Raw genomic sequence first — 24,023 nt, 5'->3', positions numbered from 1 at the left:
GCTGCTATAAATAGCAGCCTGTGGGTTTGGCCATTGTGGAGGATTATCTGATCGTTTTGTTTCGTGACTGCTTTACTGACTTTGACCTTTTGTGTGCTGATTTTCCCCCGCTTTGAAACTAAACCAGAGCAAAGTGTGTTTCACTTTGTGAAAGAAGAAGGACTGTGAATTGCCTCACAGCTGCAAGCTAAGTATCTGAGAACTGATAAGGGACTTGTACAAATTACCAGTTTCTTTGGAGATGAGTGCTCTTTGCTATACAAAAAGAGGGCTTAGTTTAAGTGAATTTTCATTATAAAGAACATTGTTTTGAATTTTCAAACGTGTGTGTGTCTGAAATTTGTACCTGTGAATTTTCAGGCGGAGTCTACCAGAGAGCGCGATAGAACACCACCCCACTCTAGGGCATGGTATTTGCTGGTTCTCTGAACTACTCACAATTTTCACTACTGGTTCTCCAGAACTTGTCAGAACCTGCTAAATTTCACCGCTGCAAAAATCTCCACTCCTACCCCATTCTGGGGCCAGTCAGAGTTAATGTTTGCCAGTTCCCTAATGGTTCTGTGGGCATGGCTTGGTAGGCGCGGTATGGTTTGGTGGGCATGGCAGGGGAAGGATAATGCAAAATCCCCATTCCCTCCCCACTCCCGGTGGAAGGCTATTGCAAAATCTCCATTCCCACCCCACTCTGGGGCCAGCCAAAGATGGTATTTGCTAGTTCTATGAACTACTCAAAATTTCCCCTACCAGTTCTCCAGAACCTGTTGAATTTCATCCCTGCTGAAAACCCTTTATATGTGGCCCTTAACTAATCATTGTCTGAAGTTAGAATGGTGAGAAAAAAGTGACTTACAACCAAAAACGGCTTACACAAATTACCATTAAAATCTCCCCTTTCCCATGGTCATGTGATAAAAATTAAGGCCCTTGGCAATGTGTATCTATTGCGGCATTCCAGGGTCACATAATCACCATTTCTGATCTTCACAGCAAAGTTGAAGCAAAGTTGATGGGGGAATCCAGATAAAGACTGTGGGGTTCACTTAAGTGTGGCAAAAGATGTAGAATTGGATGCATTGCTTAGTGAGAGAAGTTCCAATCCTAGTTTGATTGTAAGTTAAGGACAGCTTGTATAGACTTTCTATATGAAATGGGAAAAATTGTGCTTATAATTTGTGATTTTGATGTTTAGTAAATAAATGAATAGAAAAAACTGAGCCTTTTTTTGCAATCATAGAGTAAGAGATACTTTTGTAATTGTACTTATATGTGCTGCAAAGGAAATCAAAAGTTTCTTTCTATTTGTTTTTATTCTTTTTTAGGGGGTGCTTTTTCTTTTTTCTTCTTTTTTAATTAATTTGTTCGATTTAATGTTTCTTGCAAAATATTTAATAAAACTAAATGTTAAAAAAAGAAGCATCATCTTTCCTATATATATGATAGAAGAAAATTTTCATCTTAACAGATTCCTCATTGATAGTCATGTGCAAGCCACTACTTATGGTTTAAAAGAAAAAGGGATAGGTCTAAACTTTCAGTCTTGGAATTGTATAGCAAATTAGTATTTCCTTAAAACCACAACCTCAGCTTTATTCATAATGAAAGATAGGAATCAGTGAAAGTAAAACTAAATTCTGATTATTCTTGACGGTATGTGTGAAGAAAAATGGAGCCATTTTTCATATTCCTACTTATATATGTATAAGATCAAATTATTTAACGTTAAAGATGAATCCAACCACACAGAAGAAGAAAGATGTAGAAATGAATAGTTCAATTAAGAGATACACACACACACACATACACACTTTACTGTAATTACAAAATGTTTTTATTCTGACAGTAGAAAGAAGAGATAGGAGAAGGAAGCTTATTAGCCTGAACTCTAGTTCATACATAACATTCTAACAAAACATGAAACAAAATAAATAATTAAGATAAAATATCTTGCTATCATAAATGATAAATTTCAATCTTGTGGGCTAAAGATTGTAAGCTTTCTTTAGGGATGTTCTTGCATCTTTAAATACTGAGCAATGGGTTATGAATTTGCTTATTGAAATGCAGCATTTTTCCGAAGATGTAGCATTAATGGAATAAAGCATGAACTGCCATAACATGTGCGTGAACAAAGAATTTATTTCAGGAATTGCCAAGGCTGACCTTGGAGTGGAATAAGAATGAAAACATTGCACAAGATGAATAGAAATATAAAAAAAATAATGGCACATGTTCTGAAAAAATATTAATTTGGTTAATAAAGGAAAAAATATTCTTACAAGTCTGGTGCTGGACCTTGATAGGAAAAAGGACTATTTGGGGCGAAAATAAAGCAATGACTGTTTTGCATTAAAAATAATTCATCTGAATCATTTTTATTTTCTTATATAGAATGCATAGATTTCATCCCTGTATTTGTCTATTATTATTATTTTGCTTTAGGCACACTTATTGTATTTCCAATTGAAAATTATTTATTATTTACATTCTTTAATTTAGTGTGACCTCTATCTTATTCTATAGAGTTACGAATATTTATTAAGGTCAGTTGCAAAATATATTGAATAACAAGGGGCCGAATGGTTTCTGAAGCGAATGTAAATTTTTTCATTAGTAAACTGGATCACCAACTAGCTCCTACAAGTAAACCTGTAATAAAGGACTATTAGAGGAAATAAATGAATTCATTTATTGACTTTGCAGAGGAACAAACTGACTCACAGATTATTTAGTTTTCATATACAACAGCTTAAAATAGTTTACTGATGGTGCAGAAATTGCTGCCTTTAAATATGTGATAATGATTTGTAGTATTTTCCCCTCCTGGGAGTATGTCTTTACATTCTGCTGGATCTGTTCCACAGTCAGTTGCCTGGCATTAATCTACAGATCCATGAAATTTTGCTGCTCACCAATTTTTTTTATTTTTGGTGCTGTTTAGATCAGTGACGTGCCAAAATAGTTTGTTTCTGTTGAAGATCTTCATCGCTTGCTGGGCCTTGATAAATTGCTGACAAATTGAATGGTTTTGGTATATCTATTCTGAGCTCTCCTTGGCGAACAGCTATATAAGGCCTCAAAGTATCGGCTGTCGCTTTCTCAAGCCAATTGAGTAGCTTTTGGAGATATTGGAGGAATGCGGTATACTTCTCAATTGTTAAGTCAATCAATCTTTTGGTCTCACTGATGAGCGTTCTGTAAGAATTTAAAAGGTGTTTGTATGACTCCTGCAGCTTTGCCTTGATCTGTTGGTTTTGTTCGGCAGCTTTCTGTTTCGCCACTCTAGACCAATATCGGATTTTATCATGTGCAGTTTTAGAAAGCTCAGCAAGTTTTTCTTGGTTCTCCAAAACTTCTTTTGCCTGGTTCGTCAGGTTTATAATCAGCTCAGCAGCATCGTTTATCCATTTGGTGTGCCAATCTAGTACAGTATTAAAAAAAGTCTTCAGCCAATTGATCAATTTTTCTTCCACTTCATAATATTTGACAGACCATCCAACGACATTTGGGTCAAAATATTCCTTCCTCAAATCTCTTATGCCGTGTGCAACGTCTTCTAACCTATTATAAATTTCTGAGAAAATATTCTTGATGATGTTTTCAATGCGAGGAGATAAATATTTTACATCACCTGCTAAGCTATTTAGGGCTTGTAAGAACTTGACAAGCAGCTGTCTTGTTTGCTCTCTCAGCTCATCATAGTTTTGAGCTTGTAAGTTTCTGATAAGCTCTTCTATCTTTTGGAAGACTTGCTGAATTCCTTCCTTTAGGTCTCTTAGATGTTGTGCAAAGTCAATCTCTCTGAGACCTACAAATATCTGACTAGCTTTATTTTGTACATGGGTTAAAAACTTTTTGACTTCTGCAAGTATGTCACTACCTTTGATGACCTCAGAGGAAGCTGGGATTTTAATTTCTGCTTCGTTGACAAAGGCAACCAAAGAATCAAAATATTCCTGCACTTTTGCAATGCACTGATCGACAGCTTTTGCTACTTCTTCAGTCATCATCACATAAAGTTCTTCACCGGTGTGCCTCCCAGGAAGGCCTGGTACCTGGAATCTTGTTACCTTGAAAAATTCAATGGCGGAATCAATGAGACGTTTTATTTGCTTATGGTATTCTACTATTGCATCCATTATGGCAGCCAAAAATTTTGCCTTGATTTGGTCATACTCTATTTGACTAGCTTGATCTGCAGCTTTGTTGTATAGTTTTTTGGATTCTGCCTTAATCTGTTCGTATTTTCCTGTGACCTGATTTGTTATTTCATGAAGCTGTTGTTCTAGTTCACTGATACTGTTTACCGTGTTCTGGTACTTTCTGTCAATGTTACTTCTCAGAGCATCCGTCAGTTTTGAGGCAGCAGAATTGATTTCCAGGCCTGTATGTTCGCGGTGGTACTTGTCAGCAGCATAGTACAAAGCATCAGCCATTTTAGGCACTTTCTCTTTCAAACCTGCAAGTAATTCTGTGACAGCATCTTCTTTCCAATTTGTTTTGATTTGAATAAGTTCTGGATTTTTGAAGGATATTTCACTTTTTAAGATATCCACTTCATTCCGAGGGTTAGACTGTAAATGCAAAATAAAATTTTTATGAAGGATTTTTTTTAACTTTGTTATAGAATAAGACATTTACTCACAGTAGCATTAAATGAAATCAATTATATTTTGGCTGGTTGAAAGAATTTGAAATGCAAAAGCACAGCATATAAAAAGTGTATTTTTCAGAGTATAAAATGCACCTTAGTTTGGGGGGAGGAAAATGAACATTCTTAGCACCTAGTTAGGGCTGAAAAAAAGCTCATTCGGAGTATAAGACACAACCAAATTTTCAGCCTCTTTTAGGGGCGGGGGAAAGGTGCGTCTTATACTCCAAAAATAATTATAGAGTTAACATTCCCTTTCACCTTTCTAATTTAGTGCCGGAACATTGGACTTTGCAATAGGATGTTGAAAAACTGCCTTTGTGTAAGGAGGGACAAATCAAAGCTGTAGCTAAGAGCAAATCCAGCCCTTAGTAAGGCTTTAATGACAGTAATCAAAACTAGGTCCCACTGAAATCAGTCCAAGTTGGTTAGGATAAAATTGAAGGTCATTTGAACTACGGAGCATAGTTGTAATTTTAAACTTTCCTACCTGAGATTGGTAGGCAATCCTGCTGTTGAGAATACTGGCGTCCAGACTGATAAGAACATGAAGAGTACCAGCTGAAGAAGATGATATTGATGTAGAAACGCTTGATTCATCTCCCTGGTAGCGTATTTGGACATCCGTGTAAGTTGGACTGGTGATGTCCAGGGATGCTGTGTCCCGAACAATTCTAAAAGAGACAAAGTAATCACAGGATAAGTTAATTGCTCATTAATACAAAGTAGCATTTTTTAAAAAATGGCCTATTATACAGGTAGTCCTCTATTTACAACTGTTCATTCAATGGACCATTCAAAGTTACAACGGCACTTATGACCGTTTTTCACAGTTATGACTTTTGCAGCATCCCCATGATCATGTGATCAAAATTCAAATGCTTGGCTACTGGTTCATATTTAAGACTGTTGATGGGTCCCATGGTTAAGATTCCCCTTTATGGCATATAGTTTCATCTATAGACTTGTTAACAAAGAAAGTATATTTAGGATCTAATCTGAGTCAATCCCCAGGATCAAAAGTTTAGCCTTCCAGGTATTTGAGCTTGTGATGGAGCCCATCCTCAGAGAAGTTCTTTCTCTCCAGAATGTGTAGAGAATGGTTATGGGTGTGCTGCACAGGGGTAGGGCTGACATTTTTTTAACAACCAGCTAGCTACCTGGTTGCTGGGTAGGCATGGCCATGGGGGTGTGGCCTACTCAGACTCCTGTACCATGGTGGGGGGTGTTTTCACCCTCCCTAGGCTCCGGAGGCTTTCCTTGAGCCTCAGAGGGGGCAAAATAGCCTCTCCCAGGCACCGGAGACCTTCTGGACCTTGGAAACAAGCCCATTTCTGGACTTCTGGTAGGCCCATTTTTTGCCCCCAAAAGGTGAAAACAGCCACCCCCTGGCTCTGTAGACCCTCCGGAAACAGGATGGAAACAGGCCCATTTATGGACCTCTGGTAGTTTCCATAGGCTCATTTTTCACCCTCCCAGAACCTCCATGTGTACCTTGCACTTACCTGAAATCCAAAATGGGCCATGTGGAGTTTTCTGGGAGGGGTGAAGTGGGCAGGATTAGCTAGTCCTTGGAACAACTGTTCCGGCGAACCAGATTAAAATTAACATCCAGTTCTCCCCAACTGGTCTGAACCAGCTGAATCCCGCCCCTGTGTGCATTATATTTATATGGTGCCTGGTTGTGGCTTTATTGATTTATTGGATTTCTATGCCGCCCCTCTCCGAGGACATAATTTAATTGTTAATTAGGATGTTGATGGCTGACATTGCCATTAATTATTGTTGGCTCCTAAGTACCTGAGAGGCTGGTGGTAAATCAGCACTCCTATTGACTGACAAGGGGCCTGTTTCCCAGACTTCAGTAATTTATCTTCAAGAAATGTGCATGGCGGGCACATTCATTGATTCAGATTGGATCCTGCAATATTATCCTGGGATATGTTTGCCTTCATTAGTAGGTGTATATTTACCTGTCCCCTTCTACAATGTAGACAGCTTTGTATTTTCCACTGAGGTCAGGATGAGCTAAATCATAACGTGAATTTACTGTGAAACGGTTGCCTTCATATTTGTAGGTCGATACACCTAGAAAGGAAAGATTTCATATGGGTGAAATCACATTTCAGAAATGTAGGGTGACACATACATTGACTTTTTCACGGTTTCCTTGAGATATATGGGTTTGTTGTTTTTTATTATTGGCTTAACCATTGCCTTTAATTAATATAACATTTTATTTATTAATTATTTAGTTATAAAGTAGCTGTTATAACAACATCAGGCAGGAGTTCCTTGTCGCTGCTGCTACCTGTGTGATCGTGCGCACAGCTCTGGGCGACCAGCGGGCGGGTGCATGCGCCTGCACGAGATTTGACTTCTGCGCATGTACAGGAAGTGAAATCTTGAGTGAGGACGCATATATGAGATTTCACCAATTTTTATTTATTTTTATTTATTTATTGGATTTGTATGCCGCCCCTCTCCGTAGACTCGGGGCGGCTAACAACAATGATAAAAACAGCATGGAAGCAAAAAAACGTTGAAAATTGTTGAAATCTCACATGCACGAGTGTCCTTGCATGAGATTTAGCTTCCTGTGTATGTGCAGAAGCCAAATCTTGCGCAGGTACACACACCCACCCGCCAGTCACCCAGAGCTGCGCACACAGCTCCATTTTAGCTACTGGTACAATGCTGTCAAGCGTACCAGTAAGAACCCAATACTGAAAAACATGCACACAGCAAAATTAGTGTCATGAATTCAGGATTAATAATTACTTCCCTATATAAAATCTCTATATTTCACCCCTATATAAAATCCAGATGTATTTCAATCCTTCGCCCCCCAAAACCTCATTACTCTGCCTCATCTTGCTTACAATGTTTTCCAGAAATTAAGTCCCTGTCTTATATTTTTTTCTGAACCCTGAAATAAGCACTTGCCCTCATTGCCATGCACTCAAAAGCTCGATTGGGCTTATTATCCGGGGATGCCTTATTTTGGGGGAAACAGGGTATGCACCTATGTTACATTTTAAAGTAGCAGAAGTTCCTTCAATTCACTTATCTTAAATTCCAATCAGTTATATACAATTCAAAGATAAAATAATATAGATTATAACTGTGGATATACTTACCATCTAAGTTGTATTCCAGAAACTGCAGTGGTGAATTTACAGTGAAGTCAATGGAATGTTCAAAAGCCTCCTCGGTGTTCTTCAGCTCTGTTTTCCAAGTGGCGCTGTACAATGGGGAGGCGACCTTGACAGAACTAGACAAAGCTCCAAATTTGGGGAAGTAAATTCCAGCAGGTAAAGAAAAGGTGAAAGCTGGTATTTCAATCTGCTGTTGAGGGATTGTAATTGTAGGCAAATCAAAATCAGCTATCTTGTTGGTCACAGCATTCAGATCCACATTAATATTCCCAAGAGGAAGTGTCTTTGGAAGAGTAAATTCGGGTATTGTTACAAGATACTTGGGAATGGTTAGCTCTAAGTATGGATTTTTATTTTGTTCCGGATTATTGTATTTGGTTATTAAGTTAACTTGGGGAAGCTGTGTTTTTGATAGCAGAGGGTGGCTGGTATCAAATCTATCTGCCAGTTGATTGACATCTATAGGGAAAAAATAGCCATCTTGATTTTTTGTGTATATTATTTTTTTAGATGCATTTAGGTATTGCTTCTCTTCAGGTGTAGTGGTCAGATCTAATTTTAAGATGTCCCATAAACTCCTTTCATAAACTGGCAATATAAACCACCTGAGGAAATCGATGCGTCCTCCCAAAGATGATGACAAGTCAATTCGAGCTTCGACATTATCATTTGCTAACTCCAACTCATGTCCAAGTAAAAAACTAAGAATTTGGCCTTCACTCTTCCAGCTAATTTTTTGATTTCCATTATTAACAGTCAGTGAAAATGCTTGATTAACAGAAGTCTCATCAAGGAGATTATTTGGTTGGGCAACTTGTATCTGAAGACCTGCTGACATAATACCAGTAGCTAGTTCCAGAGTTACTTTGCAGATCTGATTTCCTCTAGTTCTAAATGGGAAATAATTTAGAAAGTTTTCGCCACTGTGGTCCCATAAAGCATAAATACGATCGGTAGATGCTTCAATGGCAACATTTTCTTTTGCATCAAAATTCCAGAGGTCCACAGAATTTGAACTGGTCTCAAACTTCATACCTGATCGAATACCTTTAGAATTTAAATAAGTATTTGCTTCATGAATCAACTTCCCAGAAAATCGTTTTCCTTCGTAAAATTCACCATTGATAAAACCATTGGTTGATGTATCAGCTGATATATAAGATATAATACTTTCTAGTTTAGCCTGGTGGACAACTGTTCCTTTAGCATTGACATAATTGTTACCAATATCATAATTTACATTTATTTTTGAAGATATTATTGGTATCGTTTTGGCATTTCCTTTAAGCTCCTGTAAATAATTTACTTTCAGGCCTGGTACAGTAATCCTTGCTGTGGTTACCACTAAAGCGTCTATGTTTTTCTTGGTGAGACTGGTAGTGCTGTCATGATTTCCTTCTATAAATTTGTTTTTCAGGGATAATGCAGTTGCTAGTTTCAGACCTCTTTTCCTTGTGATGCTTGTTGTTCCAGCCAACTGATATTGTAGGGCATCAATCACAGAAGTGGAGGTGGAACTCAATCTGGCAATAATATCAGATTGGTTAAAAATGCCAGCATTTGTATTCAGGGTAATCACACTGGATTTAAATGAGAAATCATAGGTAATATTTCCAAAGGCTGGAATATTGATCCGGTTTGGCAGTGGGCTTACTCGATAGTTAGGAAGCTTCAGTGTTCTCAGGCCTTGGGGAATACGAAGAACTGGTAGCTCCAGTGATGGAAGAATTACGGTATATGATGGCATTGAAAACCCAACAAATGGAACAGTGAAACGTGGGGTGCTCATTTCTTTTGGAAGTACATAACCAAAGGTTGGGAGCTCTGCTGTAAAGGGAGAGACTTCAATATTTAGCACAGGAATGGTGTAGCTTGGAATCTTGAAGATTTGCGGGCTTTGGTTTACTGAAGTATCCACTTTGTATTTATCAAACTTGATCCTGGCTTGGTTGTAGGATTCTGTCAAAAATGCTAAAGCATGGTCTCTATTTTTTTCAAACTGTTTGTTGAAGTTCACAATGTAATAATTGAGTGCTTTGTGCACTCCATCTAAAGGAATTGGAAAAGAGTGTACGTCTTTGTTCTTCTTGTACTGCAGTTTTACGTTTAAATCAAATGATTGTTTTGGAGTTTTTAGTAACCCTTTCAGCCCTGTTTCTTCCCACAGAGAGTATTCCTGCACTTGGGGTGTCTTGATACCAAGGTAGGGAACAGATTGCTCAGGAAATGAAATAGGAATATTTAGGAATTCCAAGTTAGCATCACCATTCATGGATATAATAGCTTCAGTACTATCTTCATTATTACCAGCAGACAAGTTATGAGTGTATCTATATTGGTTAAATCTTCCCTCAGCTACCCAGCTAACTTGCTGAGTGGAAGGACTGAGCACGAAGCCGTAGTTATTTACAGACTCAATTTTTCCAACTACTTTGAATGGGAGGATAACTTTTAAATTCATATTGTTATTAGTTGATGCTTTAATTTCAAATGGTTGTATTGAAAAGGACATGTCATTATTTATTGTCCCGGAGATGCGTCCAGTCACCTTAGCATTGTGTGTACCAGAGAGTTCCATTTTCAGCTGTACGAGATTCCCTGTGCCTTGCAAATTTAAAACACTCTGTCCAAGTTGTGGAGACTCAATGGTAGACTCCACCTGAAGCCTTGAAGAACTTGGCAAGTTGTATTCATATGCCGCTCTTTGGTTGACTCTTAGGTACTTGGCATTTATCCTGTTTTCTGCTACAAATGCAGCTGTGGATCTCTCTATGGTGAAACTGACTTTTGATTCATGGGTTCCTTCATCAGAGAAGTCATGAGCAGTCCATTTCCAGTTCCCTTTACCAGTGGAAGTAACTGATACGTGTCCAGCTTCCAATGCTGTTTTTATTTCATTGCTTAATTCAGCTAGGCTGGTGAAACGGGCCTTTGGAATGTTGAGCCTATGTGTATAAAGTGTCTTGCTGTTCATGGAAATTATCTTGTTCAGGTTGACTGTTAATTTGTTATGCAGTTCTACAGCATTACGGGTCGTCTGGAAGCTGGCGGTTGTTTCAGCATTTCCTTGAACAGATGCTGCCAAAAATACGACTTCACTTCCATGATCGGCTTTAAGGTACACGTTGGTGAACTTCAGGGTTTCTTTTAGGATTAACCTTTTCATTTCAGGTGCCGAAAGGTGAGTATTTGCAGTTAGGGTGAAAGCAAGGGAGTCTATTTTGGATACTGCGATAGCCGAAAGAGAGGCTTCAAATTCTGGGCTGTGAGCATGCGTGGTTACATTCTGAAAACCAGCATTAGTAGTCAGCGTGAAGAAAGGAGAAGCAATTCTGCAAGTGCCGGACAATTTTCCAAATGTAGGGACAGTTACTGTATATGGGATACGTGGTAACTGGAATTCTGGAATCTTTATATCTGGAAATTCAAATTCATTCAAGTTCAGCTTTGGAATCAATAATTCGGGTACTTGTAACTGAGGCAAATTTATTTCAGGTAAAGCAAAGTCTGAAAAATAAAGATCCTTGATTTTCATTTCTTGAAAGTATGCATCAGTTGCTGGCAGCTGAAAGTCACTTGTCATTAATTGATCTATTATCCTCACGATCTTCAGTTTTATTTCATTAAAGTCAATTGTATAGGAGGGAACTTTAATCATGTTTAGAATGATAAATGCAGGAGTAGTAAATCTAACTGGGATTCTGATTTCATTTAATTTCTTGAAATTTATCTGATAAGAAGGCACATGAAGGTCTGTTAGTGGAATAATAAAATCTGGAGTTTGAAATGTTGCATCCTTTAAGGCTCGGAGACTAACTTCAAAAGCTGGTATGTTGATTATGCCTAGCCTGATGTCAGGAATGATAAAACCAGTTTCAACAAATTGGTTCAATCGTTCAGCCATAGTTTTTACATTGTATTTCTCTGCTAAAACACTAATCTTCTTGGAGGCAATGTCCCATTTGTCAACTATATAGGAGACTACAGTCCTGTATAGCTGGCTTGCTTTCTGAAGGAAACTGTGGAATTCTGTTGGAATGTCTATTTGGTAAATTCTTTTGCGTGCATCCTCTAGGAAATCAAAGATCTTATTTTTCAATTCCTGTATTGCTGTAGAGCTCAGAAGGTCATTGAACCAGTTAACTGTTGCAGCAAGTCTACTATCTTTCCATTTCTCAATATATTGAGAAGCCACAGCACGGACGTCTTTGATATACTGTTTTGCAGCTTCTAATTTTTGTGGCAGCTCCAAAGCTTGAATTTCATCATTGATTTTTTGAGTTGCTTGCCGAATTTTATTATTGGTTTCATCTACAAAACTGTTGTAATCAAAGGACTTCAGTTTCTTTATCACACAATCAAGGAAGTCATTGATACCATCCACTAGCTTTTTATAATCAAGTGTCTGGAGGTTCTTAATGGCATCATCGATAAACTTCACAATTTGATTGAAGAATGGTTTTATGTCAATTTTTTTCAATCTGATGGCTAACCGTTGAATTGTTTCTGAGATTTTCTGTTGTTTATATAGTTCTACTACGTTATCCATTAGAACTTTGGCCTGCCCATCAATATTATGTTTTACAATAAGTTCATGCATGCGAACTCTGAATGCATTGATCTTCTCAGATATTTCATAATCTTCCATAAAGTTTAGAATGATGTCTTTGATTTGTCTAAGGAGGCGGTCTATTTTTTCAAATGGTAATTGTATTTTTAACTTTTCTATAAGCTTTGCAGCATCAATTGCCTCTATCTGCCTGTTTAACGTCTGTGCAATATGTTGGGCATCGAAATTCTGAATCTGATTCTTCAGTATATTGAGTTTTTCTTGTATCTGAGCTCTGATTTTGTATGTGGCATCCACATTTTGAATCCAAGCAGCAGTGTTGCTTCCTATCTGGCTAGGATCATACTGAGAAATAAAAGTCTGGAGTTGCTGAATTGTGTTGATAATTGTCACACTGATTTCATATTGCTCATCTAGAACTTTTATTTTTGTAGCAATTGTCTCGATAAGTTGCATGATAGCTGGTCTTAAGTCCCAATTCTCCTTCATGAACTTTTCAGTATTAGTCAAAAATACTTGCAGATTAGTCATAACATTTAGCAGATTAGCTTTAGCATTTTCCAATGTGTTTTGAAGGTCCTCAATTGTTATGCTATAATCTTTTGTGAAGGCATCCAGATTCTCTTTCAGTTTATTTACTTTACTTTCCAAATCAAGAGAGTTCACATAGTCATTCACTTGCTGGGGAAACCTATCTAATAGTGTTTTGTATTGTCTAATAAAATGGTCTATATTTATGGTCTTTAGTTTCTTCTGAATGATCTTCATTGCAGTTAAGATGGAACGTCGGCATTGCTCATAATATGCTGGAAATCTTTCCAAGAAAGGTAGATTGATGACATGTACATCTGCATTTTTGTCATATTTGAGGGAAAGAGAGAGACCAAATTCTTGAGGGTCAGCTATATTTTCTCTTAAACCAAGGGTATCAATTAGATTAAGTCTTCCATCATTTGTGAATGGTATCTTCATAGGAAAGTCTAGTACAGAAAGATCAGCTAAAGTTTGTCCAGTCAACTCCGCACCAATATTTTCAGCATTGTTGAACATGTTAATGTCTTGGGTATATACATGGTTATTCAGCTGACTCTTTGTTTTCCAAGCACTGCTTTGTTCAGATGGAGTTAAAACAATCGTGACTTTGCTATCTAATCCAGTGTTATATGTTTCCCCAGAATTGAGGTGGTGGTTGGTTGATCCCTTGTAGTCATGGGAAAAGACAAATGCAAGAGGTTCTGCTTTTAGCAGGAATTTGCTGTTCAATCGACCAGACTGTTCTCCCAAAAGTGCAAAGCGTCCATCTCCATTAGTAAGCATATCCAAAGTGACAGTAAAGGGGGCAGCCACAGACCGTATTTCATTGGAAAAGGTTAAGAATTTGGAATCACAGTTTGTGTGGACATTGATTGTAGAAGAGAGTCCGGCAACGTTCAAGTTAACTTTATGGGTAAGGGCTGCACCCAGAATGCTTGCAGCTGTGTCTGCCTTCATATGTGCAGTCAGATCTCCATAAGTAAAGATATAGGTATGCTTTATCTCATTGCCACCATAAGCACCTTTAATATTACCATCCAGATTCACCTTGAAAAGCTCAAGCTGCAAGCGGGCTTTGTTGTTTACATTGGCACTGCTGTATTTCAAATCATTGTTCAAGTTGGCTGTGAGGGAACAGGGCTGCAGTTGCAGGTCCACATGGTGTTTGTGGGATATGTCTGGGTTAATAGTGTGGTCCAAATTGGAAACATAAGCCAAGGTCATTCCTAGAGTGTTCAGCTCGTGGGTATGTTCAAACTTCATTTCTCTGTATGATCCTGTCAAACTATTTGAAAATTGGAGCCTTCCATTATTTACTCTGAAGTTCAAAATATTTTTGCTGTCTGCATCCAAAATGCTCCCTTGATAAGTGCTCAAAAGTGCTATTTCTGTGAGGGCCAGTTTCCCATCCAAGCTGAATCTTGCATTGTGTATCCCCGATCGTCCATTGGTATCAATCTTCACAGAAGCACCAGAAGTGTCAATTCGTGCATTCATTTCATTCTGAAAGACCAGTAAGTGAAGCTGCAGTTTTGTTGTTGCACTGCTCACTAATCCATCCTGCTTAATACTTAGAGCAGACTTATGTTCTGCTTTGTTTCTTTTGTTTTCCAATGACAAGTCACTGATGAGTTCAAGGCCTTGGTTATTAACAGAGCCTGATACCAGGGCGTAATATACATTTTCAAAGTAACTGGCCTTTAATTCGGAATGAAGGATAGCCTGTTGCTTGTCTAAAGTTAAATCAAACTTATTGCTTGTTGCAAAGTTTGGGTAGGCTCCAATTGCCTGTGAAGACAGTTTCAGCTGGCTGTTTTGATACTTTAAGGAAACCTCATTAGTCAGGACGTAATTCTGTATCTCTGTGGTACAGGAGAGTGTCCATGCATCCGCCGTAAGTTTTTGAACCATCTTATTAGTAGCCCCGAACAAGGAAGAATCGAACTTCAGGGTTGAATCCCAGGCTAAATTAAGATTATTTTTATCAGAGGTGAGAGTATGTAAGTATGTGGTTTGGGCAAAAATTGTAGCAACCTTCAATTGCCCTTCTAGATTGGTAATGGCAACATGTGAATTGTCATCGTCGGTGCAATCCTGATGGGCAGACAAGGAAAACATAACTCCAATGGGGCTGGAAGCCTCCAATGTCAGGCTATTTTTGATGGTGGGAACGGGTCCATAATGGTTGACCTTGCTGAATTTAAAATTGGAATTGAGGAGGCTGTGACGGAGTAAGTTTTCATAATCATAGGTAAGTCCTTTTCCGTCATAACTTACTTCTCCCTCACCTGAAATAAAATGGAAGGAAAAAAAAAGTCATTAGTAACTTTAAGATGCTAAGTAACTTGAGCTATTGTGATTTTAAAATGATTGCTCTCCTCATTCATTGTTCATTAATTCTGTAATCCAGATGTTTAAAATGCAAGAAGTGGGCTTGTATACTTGGAAATAAGTTGTGCTGTATTTAATGTGATCTTGCTCTGAGTAAGTGTGTGCATAGGATTATTATTTTTTTCCTTTGACCTTAGTGTCAAAGGAGATGCAGTTCATTTGGCAAAATTTTCAGAAGTGATTTCAAATTGTCCTCTTTCTAAGGCTCAGAAGTAATGATCGACCAAACACTATCCAGTTGCCCTTTGTCTCCAAAGGCAGGATTAGAACTTGGGCTTCCTTGCTCCAAGTCCAGCACTTTAAGATGAATTAAGATGAATGCACTAAGACAAATTCCTTGCATGTCCAATCACACTCGGCCAATAAAATTCTATTCTATTCTATTCCATCATTAGACCCAAACTGGTTTGCTGGGCAGGATTTATAACAGATTATATTTATAGTACCATAGATTATTTGGGCATTATTCTATTTTAATAGGCATGCAAAGATTGCTTAGAAGTTTCACTGAAAACTTAACAATAATGTTAATGTAATTCAATGTATGAGTGCAGTTATAACTTTTGAAATTTTAGCATGTGGGTTTGACATGGGTGTTAGCTGTAGCAAATCAGCTGTAGTTTGATTGTTTCCCGATTGCGAAAAATTCCTTGTGTGTTTAATCACGCTTGGCCAATCAAAAATTCTATTCTATTCTATTACAGATGACAATAACTTCCTTTTAAATCTATAGCATTTTTTTCTTGCAAAATACAACATTTTAAAACCTGGTGATCATAGAAATACTTTTGCATGACCTCTTTTATTTATTTATAAACACACATAAGCAAGTGAGCTATTATAGCATATCACTGGGCACTGGAAATAAAAGTTCAATCAATGTTATATAAAAAATATATAGGGTTAGGTTTGAAGTTTGAGCCTCCAAATCTAATGATGTTCTTGCCTCATTATCAAATTCAAATGTTATTTGAAATCAGAGGCAGGCAGTCTGTGGCCCGAAAGATGTTGCTGAAAACAGCTTTCTTAGTCTAGCCATAAGTCAGAAGAAATGCAGAAATTATGGGAATATTCTGGATAACTGTTCCATTCTCCTGCACAGGCTGAACTGCAGCTGTAGATAAACAGCCAGGAAGCTTCCTAGTTCCAGCATAGATACAAGCACGGAGAATACGAACTTTCATTTTCAGCCAACTGCAGTTAAATCCTGGCCAAGATGTCAAATCTTGATTTCTCATCCCGGTTTGTTTTATTAAACCAATGGTTAAAAACTCATATGGATTCAATCATATAGCAAGAATGAGGTGGAAAGATCTGATTGCCTCCATGCTGCTGTATCAGAACCGAGGGAACAAGGCCTAAACTTGAAGTTTACATTATTTACAATATGATTATTCTCAACTTGCTTCCATTTATGTCAGGGGTGTCAAACTCATGGCCCATGGCAGGATGCGTCATGTGCTGGCCATGGCCACCCCCATTTTAGCAAAGGGGAAAAAGTTGCAGTATGCCGCGTGATGCAGGCTTATTAGATTACTATTGCCAAATTCTTATGAGACATTTTATATCAGAATAAAATATTTTATTCTTTATACTGTTTTCATCTTCCCTTAAAACATTAACAAAATCTATCATGGACTGAGAATCAGCATCTCCACTAGATAATTGACAGTCAAGCTAAAATTAGAATAGAATAGAATGGAATGGAATAGAATTCTTTATTGGCCAAGTGTGATTGGATACAGAAGGAATTTGTCTTTGATGCACATGCTCTCTGTTACATTAATAAAGTAAAAATAGCTAACGGGAAAATCTTTTACTCAAGCTTCCTCAAATCCCCTAATAAGTTACCCAGACCCAATCCACATATCAAAGGATAAAGTGTGAAAAAACAAATAGAGTTCATTAAATTACATCTCCCATTGGCACTGCATGTTCATAAGAATAAACAACATAAATAACATATCTACACACACACCTACACACACACCTCAAATATCACACTAGAATCAGTACATAGACACTTCTACCCCCCAGGAAAGCAACCCTGTAAAACAGTTTTGCTGTACCCCATTTCTCTGCAGCTGCCTCTAAAGGCAAAGATTTTGCTTTTAGGAATAATATATATATATTTCCTTAAAGTTGTCTGGATCTCATTTTTATTTATTCTTGTTCAAGCCTGGCTCGAGTTGGAACCGCAAATTATTCTGCTGACATTATCATTCATTGTGTCCTCTGAAATTTAAAATACAACCAGGATACCAGTATGAGGAACACTACACAATGCTTGTATGATAGGAACGTCTGATTCAGAACTTTGCTCCAAAATTAGGGACATGATTGTGCAATACTTTATAATAAGAGTATTGTACAACTTTTTTTTAGTGCCACATACTTAATATGCTTTTTTAAAAAAGAGTTTATGCAAATATGCCAACCAGGCTGTTAGAGTACTCAGCATGAATGGGCTTAGTATGTTGAGTTCATTTTCTGAATCTAATAATCAAATAGTAAGAATTATTATACAGTACATGGATAAAACTCATTAAACTAAACTGTGTAAACATAAAACATTAAAACCATTCATACTGATTTTGCGCATTCAGAGTAAAGATTTGTTTGAAAACATAGAATTACAGGAAAACATAAGAGATGCTTAATTAATAGCTTTTATAACACTAATTGATGCTTACCTTGTACATTATATGAAAGTAAATCCAAAACAGAATCAGCTTTTATAAAGTATCTTGTTTTTAGACTGTACGCATCTTTTGTGGTGTTAGCTAAAGAATAGGAGCCAGACCAATTATAGTAATTGTTGTACAAGTTGGAAGTGATTTCAAAAGTGCCCAACAAAGGTACCCGAAGTGTGTAATCGTCAGGGATGGTGAATTGCGGAATTTTATACTCCTGTGATGGAATATTTAATCCCACCGATTCCATCACCAGTGCTGGTGCTCTTAGAGTCTTGGGTATGCTTATATCCTGTGATGATTGTCCACCGAATGGCACCGGAATAGTAATGAAAGTACTGTCTTTATTCCAAACGTATTTAATCTTGCCATCACTGAAACACAGAATTACCCATTGTAAGTTTAAAAATGCACTACTCTTCTTCAAAACTTATCAATTTTAATATACATCAGACAAAACCAGTAACTACAAAGCATTGTTAATAATCTTGCTTGGAAAAAAAGCCTAATGAAGTCGTCTTTTGAAGAGAACACCACTGAAGAAGTAATTAACTATTGCTTTTACTTACTCTCATCTCTCTCTCTTTCTCCTCCCCAAATACCATCACTCTGCTAAGCAACTAATTCCCACAACAATGTCAAATTATTTTCTAACACTATATTACTATTATTCTCATCCTTCCTAGAACCTATCTCTTCCCATTTATGACTATAACCATTTTGTTGTATCTTTACAATTTATATTGTTTTATTTGTTTCCTAGTACTATTTGATTGCTTATTAGTAACGTACTGTTATATCTTATGATTCTTGATGAATGTATTTTCTTTTTTCTTTTTGTACACTGAAGGCATAGGCACCAAAGATAAATTCCTTGTGTGTCCAGTCACACTTGGCCAATAAAAAATCCAATCCAATTCAATTCTGTTCTATTCTATTCATTTATATCAATTTCAATGCTTTCCCGATATCTCCAGAATTCTCATTCTCATTAATGTCTATATAGGCCACAGAATTGGGGTAGTTGAAGTTCTGCTTGCCTTCAAGTACAGCAGGCTTGTCAAACTTGTAGCCCATGGACCAGATGCATCACGCACTGCCATGCTCACGCCTGGTTTGGCAAAGGGGGAAAAGGTCACAATACATCACATGCCGCTATGACATTGTGAGTTTGACATCCTTGAAGTAGGGGAAGGCTAACTTGGAAATTCCCATGGCGTTTGCCAGCACCGGACAAAACAAACAAAGGTGTTTTGCTTACCTTTTAAAGAAAAGTTCTTCAGGAATGGTGATTGCATCTATGATGTGAAAGTCAAGTTCTTGAAGTTTACTTAATTTGTCCTGTAGGTTCTGGGCATATGGAATATCTTTGGATGCCTTTTGCAGCCAGGTATTGGTTGCCTGAAAAAATCAAAATAAATTATCATAATGCAAGCATCTTATATTTAGGAACAATTCAAACAGTTCAACCCAGGGATAAAATGCTAAAAGCAGTGAGGACATGGTCTCTTGTGACATTCTCCAGTTGTGTGCAAACTGATGCACACAATCTTTCCTTTCTGCACTGCTGAAATATGAGAGAAGAACCTACACAAGATTCTCCTGTCCCAGGTACTTCAACAACTCAAGTTACAATTTGCATGGAGAGGAAACCACTGCATCATCTCTACAGTCCCTGGCTTCCCAATCCCTAAAATATCCATAGTCCAAACTGTGCTTGGCTATGACCGGACCTTGGGAGATACTGATACCTCCCACAGCTAGAACATTCAAATAATCTGAAATTATCAACTGTACCAGATACTTTGACAAATGGCAACGACGACAGACACATGTACTTACCACAATAAAATGTGAAATGATGTGTCGGAGTGTCATGTCAGTATTAGCTACTTTGTGATCTAGAAATCCATTTGCCTTTTTCTGCAGAGCCTTTGAATAACCTTCCAGATCTCCAGGCATGTTGGCAGATATTCTCTTCAGAGCAGCGCTAGTGCCTGAGTTCCACTGAATCTCCACTTTTTCTGTATCTGAAAGCCAGAACCAAGGACCCCGTATTATTTCCTAGAGAACCTGGATTATGAAATTGAAAAGAAAATCCTACCAATTTCCATACAGATAAATTACTCTGATGAGGTAGAGCTTATATGTTGAAAAGACAGAGGGACACAAAGAACCACGCTAGAGATGGGGTTTTTTTTCATGCAAAAGTCTGTTTCCAAATGAAGGACATATTCAACCCCTTGACACACACATTTGTCACTACATATTTTTGAGGTTGAAGTGTGGACTTAGTCTATTAGACCAGTGTTTCCCAACCTTGGCAACTGGAAGGTATTTGGACTTCAACTCCCAGAATTCCCCAGCCAGCAGGAATTCTGGGAATTGAAGTCCAAATACCTTCCAGTTGCCAAGGTTGGGAAACACTGTACTAGACTACCACAATTGTATGCTGCAGACAACTTTCTGTCTTAACAAACCAGTTAAAAGTTTATACACAAGGCAATCAAACTGGATATTGCATTCCTCAAGGTCAAAACTACTCAACTCCTGGGCTAGAGTTGTGTGATATAAATATTCTGATTTAGTGACAAATTGTACCCTTTAGGCCTGAATGCCCTGATTCTCTCTATAGACTGGCGGCTAAAACATGCGATGAACGGTTGCAAGTACTCCATATCGCTAGTCTAATGAAGAGGAGAACCAGACATGATGGCACTGTTCCAATATTTGAGGGGCTGCCATAGAGAGGAGGGGGTCAAGCTATTTTCCAAGGTCAGACAAGGAATAATGGATAGAAACTGAATAAGGAGAGATTCAACCTAGAAGAAAAAAAAATTGACAATGGAAGCAATCAGCCAATGGAACAACTTGCGTGGTGAGGTAGATTGAGATGACCTAAAAGGTCCCTTCCAACTCTATTAATCTGTTTATGTATGTCACTAGAAAGATTTGAGCTCCGGTAGGCAGTCTCCTGAAGGGGCCTGGACAAAATTGGGGTGTGATTGGAGAAGTATTGTCCTACATACACAAAATCAGAAGGCTGAGGGTTTTTGTTGTTGTTGTTTGTTGATGAAAATATTTCATTGTGCGAAAGAAACCTACCACATCTTAAGGCAATCCTCTCTGAAACTGATGAGCCATATGAGGTAGCCGAGGAGTCAATCTGGAATATCACTGCATTACTTGACCGATGGAGGGATATATCTGTTTTAGCTTGAGTCTGTAGGCGGAGAATAGAGATTGCCGCTTCCAAGGATGAGTCTCTCCCAGCAGCAGAGCTGGTAGAAGCAAATCATAAAAAAGAAATACAGACATTATATATAACTATACATACTGTATATAGTTATGTATATACATAAATGTTTATGACGGTCTTGGTATATTCGGGTTTCTTCCCATGTAGGATTTAGAACTTTCTGCCGACGTTTCGACAAGGTCCCACTTGTCATCTTCAGGCTGGTGCTTCTGTCCTTGTTCTAGGGCGAACACAGTGAGACCTGAGCTGCCTTCCCTCTATAAATACTGGTGGGTGGGTGTGGTTTGAAGTCTCAGCAGCTGCCTGCTGTGTTGAAACTTCCTGGTGAGTCAGTGGATTAACACCTAGGGTCGTTGATGTAACTGAGGTATGCTGATTAGTTAATGTTTGTGGATTGGGGGTGATATCCTGAGTAGTTGGAGATATATATAAAGATATATATATATAAATGTTTATATATACAGTGACACCTTGTGTTACAAACACCTCATCATACAAACTTTGCGAGATACAAATCTGGGGTTTTAAGATATTTTTGCCTCTTCTTACAAACTATTTTCACCTTACAAACCCACCGCCGCTGCTGGGATGCCCCGCCTCCGGACTTCCGTTGCCAGCGAAGCACCCGTTTTTGCGCTGCTGGGATTCTCCTGAGGCTCCCCTCCATGGGAAACACTACCTCCGGACATCCGTGTTTTTGTGATGCTGCAGGAGAATCCCAGCAGGGGAATCCCAGCAGTGCAAAAACGGGCGCTTCACTGGCAATGGAAGTCCGGAGGTGGGGTTTCCCAACAAGGAGAGCCCCAGTGAAATCGCAGCATCGCAAAAACACAGATGTCTAGAGGTGGGGTTTTGAGGACTTCTGTGTTTTTGTGATGCTGCGATTTCGCTGAGGCTCCCCTTGCTGGGAAACCCCACCTCCGGACTTCCGTTGCCAGAGAAGCGCCCGTTTTTGCGCTGTTGGGATTCCCCTGCAGCATCGCAAAAACACAGAAGTCCGGAGGTGGGGTTTCCCATGTAGGGGAGCCTCAGGGGAATCCCAGCAGCGCAAAAACGGGCGCTTCGGCTGGCTAAAGGGGTGAATTTTGGGCTTGCACGTATTAATCACTTTTCCATTGATTCCTATGGGAAACATTGTTTCGTCTTACAAACCTTTCACCTTAAGAACCTCATCCCAGAACCAATTAAGTTTGTAAGACAAGGTATCACTGTATCTCTCTCTCACTCACTTTCTCTTTATTTCTCTCTCTCTCTATAGAATTTATATGGCTGCCCACTTACTTTCAGGGACTCTAGGCAACTTACAAACAATAAAAAAATAATATAAAAAAACAATAACCCTCACACAGACACCCTCCAACAACAGGCAAGTATTTATGTTACCATTGATACTTTAATTTCAAAATGGCTAGGGAAGTAAGTGACGAACATATCCACTGTAATCTTGAATATTCCAGAGTTTACTGATATAAATGATTACCAGTTCTGTCAGGGTATAGCAATCATAATTCTAGGTTTTTAACAGTGCGATTGTTCATTAAAATCTAATGTCAGAATGCAAAACTGGAGAACAGGATTAATGTAGTCTTAGACCTTTCCATATCAAAATCAACAGAGGGACTCTTTTCTGCAGCCTGGAACTATTCTGGGAATGGCAATGCTAGCAGTATGTTAGAAAAAGTATTCAGGCAACACTGTAAATTATTTTAATAAAAGCAAAATTATAATACTGTACCGCCATCATACAGTATGACAGGGCTTTTTCATATGACTCATTTATGCTAGTTTGACACAAGCAAAGTAATGCCATATTTCATGTTCATGAAATAGCACACTGATTGATGATACTAGCATTCTCTTGTGAGTCAAATGGAGGAAGCACCTCCTAATCACACAAATTAAGAATATTGAACAACCAACTCCATGCCAAGTGGAATTGCCTGTAGAGATTCTTCCCCCACCACTGTCCGCAACCAACAAGATCTTTACAACATGAGTTAAGAAATCAAGGCCTATTTGCATGCTATCGGCTTTGGTATGTCTATAAGAATTAGGAGGGGGGAAAGCATCCTTACCCTAGGCTTCCCGTGATGGTAATTTCAGGGCTTTTCTTGTTGATTATGTCTAAGATAAAGGAAATTGCTTTCTTTTCTTGATTGGAAGAATCAGTAAACCTAAGGTTGGTGCCAAAATCAATGTTGAAACCGGGGGCCTGGAAGTCACTGGTAAAGATTTTTCTGCCTCGATTGAATGTAAAGATGATTTTGCCTTCACTTTCTTTTACACCTGAAACATACAATGATAATTGTTTATTGCAAATGTGGTCCATTAAAAGAAATGGTCCACATTAATGCAGTTAAAAATGTCTTTCAGTTCAAATATTAAATACTTAAAATCTTTCTTTGGAAAACATTCCTTCAGCATAAGATTGTTGGTAGATGTTAATTAGTGTTGATTTCATTAAAATTTCATTAACCTAGTGATTTCATTAACCTAGTGATTTTATACTGGTTTTTATCTTAATAATAAGGAAACGTATTATTAAATCTTTGAAACATTTTCCATTACTGTACAACAAATTGCACAGCTTCTTACCTTTGGCTTGAGCAATGAATTTTAAAGTGTCTACCAAGTCTTTGCCCTCTTTGTTTAATTCATAATTAGCACTTGCAATGTACTCCTTTACTTTTCCTGTTGGTTGTAGTTCTATTTCAAACCTAAAATATGTTAAAATGAGAAGACAATATCTCATTAGGAATTATGAATA

At 38.0% G+C, this 24,023-nt stretch overlaps 1 protein-coding gene across 1 annotated transcript in view; it reads right to left on the bottom strand.

The window, feature by feature from the left end:
• Nucleotides 1–2,675: 2,675 nt before the first annotated feature.
• The window catches only part of APOB (apolipoprotein B), a 50,517-nt gene continuing 29,169 nt past the window's right edge, over nucleotides 2,676–24,023 (bottom strand). Inside the window, exons 19-28 of the mRNA XM_070732802.1 lie at nucleotides 23,852–23,973; nucleotides 23,332–23,542; nucleotides 21,103–21,278; nucleotides 19,840–20,027; nucleotides 19,259–19,398; nucleotides 17,998–18,371; nucleotides 7,792–15,201; nucleotides 6,625–6,739; nucleotides 5,142–5,325; nucleotides 2,676–4,574 (exon numbers count right to left, since the gene is read on the bottom strand). Of these exons, the coding sequence (XP_070588903.1) occupies nucleotides 2,943–4,574; nucleotides 5,142–5,325; nucleotides 6,625–6,739; nucleotides 7,792–15,201; nucleotides 17,998–18,371; nucleotides 19,259–19,398; nucleotides 19,840–20,027; nucleotides 21,103–21,278; nucleotides 23,332–23,542; nucleotides 23,852–23,973 (10,552 nt within the window). The 3' untranslated portion in view covers nucleotides 2,676–2,942. The remainder of the gene's footprint in view (nucleotides 4,575–5,141; nucleotides 5,326–6,624; nucleotides 6,740–7,791; nucleotides 15,202–17,997; nucleotides 18,372–19,258; nucleotides 19,399–19,839; nucleotides 20,028–21,102; nucleotides 21,279–23,331; nucleotides 23,543–23,851; nucleotides 23,974–24,023) is intronic.

This window comes from Erythrolamprus reginae, chromosome 1 (assembly GCF_031021105.1).
Source record: "Erythrolamprus reginae isolate rEryReg1 chromosome 1, rEryReg1.hap1, whole genome shotgun sequence".
Lineage (NCBI taxonomy): Eukaryota > Metazoa > Chordata > Lepidosauria > Squamata > Dipsadidae > Erythrolamprus > Erythrolamprus reginae.
Note: the sequence above shows the minus strand (reverse complement) of the source record. Positions and strands in the feature narration are given on the sequence as shown.